This window comes from Microtus oregoni, unplaced genomic scaffold (assembly GCF_018167655.1).
Source record: "Microtus oregoni isolate MIOR12 unplaced genomic scaffold, Mior012 000033F_ref0000390, whole genome shotgun sequence".
In the NCBI taxonomy this organism is placed as follows: Eukaryota; Metazoa; Chordata; class Mammalia; order Rodentia; family Cricetidae; genus Microtus; species Microtus oregoni.
This window is the reverse complement of record NW_024543092.1, coordinates 26,371,653-26,377,652: the sequence shown is the minus strand read 5'-3', so window position 1 is coordinate 26,377,652 and position 6,000 is coordinate 26,371,653. Positions and strand designations below refer to the sequence as shown.

At 40.8% G+C, this 6,000-nt stretch overlaps 1 protein-coding gene across 1 annotated transcript in view; it reads right to left on the bottom strand.

The window, feature by feature from the left end:
* Nucleotides 1-1,784: 1,784 nt before the first annotated feature.
* The window catches only part of Lix1 (limb and CNS expressed 1), a 50,748-nt gene continuing 46,532 nt past the window's right edge, over nt 1,785-6,000 (bottom strand). The window contains exons 5-6 of the mRNA XM_041680420.1: nt 4,467-4,544; nt 1,785-2,098 (exon numbers count right to left, since the gene is read on the bottom strand). Of these exons, the coding sequence (XP_041536354.1) occupies nt 1,811-2,098; nt 4,467-4,544 (366 nt within the window). The 3' untranslated portion in view covers nt 1,785-1,810. The remainder of the gene's footprint in view (nt 2,099-4,466; nt 4,545-6,000) is intronic.

Sequence of the window (6,000 nt, the reverse complement as noted above, 5' to 3'; positions counted from 1 at the left end):
AATGCAAATCAAAACAACTTTGAGATAACATCTTACACCTGTCAGAATGGCTAAAATCAAAAACACCAATGATAGCTTATATTGGAGAGGATGTGGAGTAAGGGAAACACCCATCCATTGCTGGTGGGAATGCAAACTGTGCAACCACTTTGGAAATCAGTGTGATGGTTTTTCAGAAAATTAGGAGTCAAACTACCTCAGGATCCATCAATACCACTCTTGGGAATATACCCAAGAGATGCCCAATCATACTACAAAAGCATTTGCTCAACAATGTTCATAGCAGTACTATTTATAATAGCCAGAACCTGGAAACAACCTAGGTGCCCCTAATGGAAGAATGGATAAAAAAGTGTGGCATATCTACATATTAGAGTACTACTCAGTGGTAAAAACCAATGACACCCTAAATTTTGCATGCAAATGGATGGAAGTAGAAAACTGTATCCTAAATGAAATAACCCAGACCCAAAAATATCAATATGGTATTTACTCACTCATTAGTGGATGCTAATAATCATAAACAAAGGACATTGATCCCAGAGAAGCTAAGTAATAAGGTGAACTCAAAGTAAAACATATATAGATTCGCTTGGAAATTAGAAGCAGACAAGATCGCCAGGCAAAAGTTGGGAGCATGGAGGCGGCGGGCGGGGAGGTTTAGAGGGAAGGGGAGAGAGGCAAGGAGAGGGGAGAAGGGGAGTGTTGGGGAGAGCTTGGGGGGGATGGTTGAGATGGAGGAAGGACGGATATGGGAGCAGGGAAGGAAATATATTAATTGAGGGAGCCATTTTGGGGTTGGCAAGAGGCTTGGCTCTAGAGGGGTTCCCAGGATTCCATGGGGATGTCCCCAGCTAGGACCCTGGGCAGTGGAGGAGTGGGTGCCTGAACTGGCCTTATCCTGTTGTCAGACTGATGACTATCTTGAATATCACCATAGAACCTTCATCCAGCAATGAATGGAGACAGAGACCTACATGGGAGCACTGGACTGAGCTCCCAAGGTCCAGTTGAAAAGCAGAAGGAGGAAGAAGTGAGCAAGGAAATCAGGACCACAAGAGGTTGGTCCACCCACTGAGACAGTGTGCCTGACTTAATGGGAGCTCACCAAAGCCAGCTGGACTGGGAATGAATGAGCAAGGAATCAAACTGAACCCTCTGAATGTGGTTGACAATTGGGGTAGACTGAGGGGCCAATGATAATGGCACTGGGATTTTTCTCTACACATGTACTGGCTTTTTGAGATCCTATTCTCTTTGGATGCATACCATCCTAAGCCTGGATGTAGGGGGGAGGACCTAGGACTTTCCACAGGGCAGGGTGCCTTATCCTCTTTTAAAACTGGAGGGGGGTGGGTGGGAGAGTGGGTGGAGGAGCTGGAGGGAAGTGGAAGGAGGGGAAGAAGTGGGAATTTTGATTGGTATTATTTAATAAAGAAACAACAACAAGTTGTTAGCATGCTACCTTCCCTAGTACTGTTGCTGTTTTCTTGGAGACTTTTGTACTGGCCCCTTGTGTGAAATAAGGCACATGTCAACTAGACTTTAGATTGGATTCAACCCTGAATAATACTTTCCAATCAGTTCTGTTGTCATTCATTCTGAAGTACAACCACTAAGGGCATAGTTGAAAACATATATGAAGAAGGAAGTTGGGGTCTGGACCAGTACTACTTTCCCATTCTGTGCACAGAATGGGTAGGGAGTAGTGTACCCTTCAGGTAGTGACTATAATGCTAAAATCTCTGACAACCTCTGTCAATGAGATTCCTGATGTGAAAGTCCTCAGGAAACCTGAGACCTGGGCTTATTAATGATAGCCACACAGAGCCGTGAGGCTCAGCTGGTCATCACTGGGTGAGGAAGGGTCAGGGTCACTATAGATCTGAATCAGAGCCAAACTCAGGATTTCTTTTTTTTCTTTGTAAAACCGTAGTTCTTGTCCTGACTTCCTGGCTTCCTCCAGCTGCCCCAGGGCTGCACGTAGCTCTTGAGAGAGAATTCCTGGGGACTCGCGCTCCTTCATGATCCAGTCCAGGGCCATGTGGCTGCGCATCTTTTCATCTAAAGAATATTGGGAATAATAGGAGATGACTTCCTAGAATCAAGAAACAAAAGTTCAGAGTGTCAATAGACAGAAACAAAGGCACATGTGTGCAAGGCCATCCATACTTCCCAGTCAGTTATGTGGCCTTTAAATAACACTAACTTTCAAAATCTGAAACCAAATCCCGTTGACATATTTCTGAAAAGGAAATAATGAACACATCTAGTCCTGCAAAGCCTGTCCCTCCAGGCTGAGTCAAAACCTAACACTAGGGATAGCAATAATGTTCACAAAAATATATTTCTATAACAACATATAAATATGATTTCATTCATTTCACTGGACCCTTGGGCCCAACCAGGACTACTGGCTATAACAAGACAGAGGGAGGAAAGGAGTAACATAGTCTAGCTGAGGCAGAATGAGATTAGGACATACCTATTACAGGAAAGAGGAAGCCTTCAGTCAAGGGGACTTTAGAACACTTTGAAACCCAACTATTTTCTAGATGTGCTTTGTTGTTGGAACACAGCTCAAGAGTAGAGTGCTGTGAGGAGAATTTTGAGTGCTTGTGAGAAAACACCAAGAAAACAGACAAGAGTCTTGTGACCTCAGTTTCTTCAAAAACACAAAACTGTTCTTGGAATGTGTTTTCATGCGCCTCCCAGGTGTACCAGTTGGGAGTGAGTTTACTTCAGATTACGCATTACTACTGGCTATTGCCTCTATGTGAAGGCGTAAGTCATAAACAATGCCACACCAGTTTGGAATTATGATTAATAGGGTGGTATTTATTTAAAGGGGAAAAAATGTACAGACCACCGTCAGCCCTCTGCGCAACCAGGAAGGGAGTCTAGTCGCCTGTGGAGCAGGAAGTGAAGAGAGAGAGGAGAGGGAAGTGGCCGCTTTTTTAAAGGGAGAGAGACCACGCCCCAATGGGCTGGTATCTCAGCGGTGATAGGCTGGAGGAGTGGGAGGACCTCCCGTAACATCTATGGAAAAATGCTTTTGCCATATGAAACTTGTCCACCATGTGCAGATTGCCCTTGTGATTATACACTTAACCCTCAGAGTATAAATTGGTAGATGCTCCAAATACAGTAGACTGTTACATAAGACTAGTATGTCTCATTTTTGGCTCCCAGAGCCCACTGCCTGTAGAGTGGTAAAGACTTTTAGCATAAGGAAGATAAATATCAATATGGTTCACAATAAGCATAGAAAGAACTTCCAAAATGTACTGTAGAATGGAGGCATTATCATTATTGGTATTACATTAATACTTTTGTGATGCCCTAGTTTTTACTTTTGCAAATAATTAAAAATTAACTACTTTCATTTCTTCTGTGAAAAATATCAATCCATCATGCTGTCATATATATGTTTGATCATGAGGAATGGATGCTTTGCTTATTTTTATTTTCATCAGGAACATATGGTATTTATTTATGACCTTAACAAATTAAAAACAATCATGGAAAAGTGTTTATGACCAACCCAACATATTTCAAAGGACTTTCAAAAATCAAAGGAAAGGGGAATAATTGCCAAAGCCATTGTCAGCTACTCTTTCTTTTCCATTTTTGACATTTTGAAAGCCAGACTCTCTGAGCAAAGAACAACTAAAAATTACTGGGCCTGCAGTGCCTCCACTCTCCTCTTACTGTAGCATCTTAGTTTTTCATACAAATTCTTATTAGGAAATTTTCAAAAATAAACTATTATCTTTTAAGTTCTAATTATGAATAAGGAAAGGATAAATCTCAGAGGACAACAAGAAAAAAGTGTTAAACACACAGGATAAAGTTTACGCTTAGTATTAGAAAGAAGAACGGTTCCTATTGTAAGTAATGAAGGAATACGGGGAACTTGCCTTTGGAAAAGAAAGAGAAAACTTCTAAACCAAAAAAAAATTAAGGTTACTAAATGCCAGTGTGTCCAACTTAATGATTCTTTTTATTGCTTTTGAGGAACTTTTGTTGTAACAATTCTGTCTGTCTTTAGTGAGGAGGTTTTAGAAACCAATTATTCTCTTTCTTTCTATACTGGAGAGTGCAGCAGAGGACAGTTCCAAGGTAGGCAGGGTCGAGAGATGCACAAGGAGAGTTCAGTACTTCACTTAGAATCCAACACTGTCGTTACGGTTGCTTCATTCTTCATTCACTATAGTAGGTGTTCTAATCAACCCTCGCAGAGCCAACATTCTTAGTGTGTGGCAGTCCGTGACTCAATATTTCTTCACTCGTCCCTGCTCTTACTTAATAGGCAAATATAAATTTAAAACAAAGAAATGCACAATCAGTTTCAGTCGATATATTTACACAAACAGAAGCATCCGAATAAAGGAAGCCTCTTCAAAGTCTGGAAACTCCTTGTCTTGTCCTCAAAGCACCAACCTGTTTCAACCAGAAAGTCTCACCTGTCGAGAGCACTTTGTTTCACGGAGGGCTTTCAGGCTTCCATTCCAGTGCAATAGTTGGAAAATGGTCATCAGTTCCTAGAAAATCAAATGTCTGTCATTGATCTTAAAGCAAAAACACAAGTCAGAAATAGCTGATTAGACTTAAGTCTGGTCCCGAAGAAACAAAGGCAACAAAGTGTCTGTCAGAAACTTTGGGACTGTCCAAAGGACAGAGCACTAATGCCCCTGAAGAAGTTCCTCCCTTCCCCTGCTTTATCTTGCATTCAATACAAAACTACTAAATAGTTGACAAATGTCTTTCAACAGTAAAAATACACACATTAAAGTAATTGTACACCCCAAAAGTAACTTAAGTATGTCAGAAAATAAGAGAAATAACTTACAAAGTTATACATACATTGTATCATTTTTTAATTGCCAGAGACTGGAAACATTTTAAATGTTCATATTTAAAGAACAACTAAAGTATGATACATCCATATTACTGAACACTGAATATGTAGTGATATGGGAGGTGATGTATGCTGTGAATATGTTTTATTGCCATTGGTTAATAAAAAAGTGTCTTTTGGCCAATGGCTTAACAGAGTAGAGCCAGACTGAAAGATATACAGAGAGAGAGTAGACAGAGTCAGTGAGAAGACTTGTAGCCCCGCCAGAGACAGACACTGGACGTCAGATGGAATTTTACCTGGAAAACCACAGCCATGTGACGATATAAAGATTAACAGATGGTAAGTTTAAGATATAAGAGCTAGCTAAAACTATGTTTAAGCTATTGGCCAAACAGTATTGCAAATAATACAATTTCTGTGTAGTTATTTCTAGTCTGGGCAGCCAGAAACAAATGAGCAGTCTCTGACAACAGTAAAGAATGTTCACACCCTCTAATCTGTAATACAAAGAAATCTATGGCATATTGTTAAAATAATCGAAAAGCACACAACCAACAGTGTGTACTTTATGTTTTATTCTAAAAGAATGAAAGATTACTATATACACATTTGCTTGTAAATGGCTAGAAGAATTCTTACAAGATACAACAGACTAACAAGAAGAAACCTGACTGTAGAGAAATTTCCAGAAATCAACAAGGATGACCCCAGATAAGACCCTAAGCAATAGAGGAGAGGGACCCCAATCTTGACTTGTCCTGTAGTCAAACTGATGAATATCTTAAATGTCACCATAAAACCTTCATCCAGCAACTGATGGAAACAGAGGCAAGAGACCAACATTGGAGCACTGGACTGAGCTCCCAAAGTCCAGTTGAAGAGTGAGAGGAATGAGAATATGAGAAAAGGGGTCAAGATCATGATGGGTACACCCACTGAAACAGTTTACCTGAGCTAATGGGAGCTCCCCAATTCCAGCAGGACTGGGAAGGAACAAGCATAGGACCAAACTAGTTCCTCTGAATGTGGTTGACAGTTTCATGGCTGGGGCAGACTGCGGGGCCACTGGCAATGGCACCAGGATTTATCCCTACTGCATGTATTGGCCTTTTGGAAACCTATTCTCTTTGGATGAT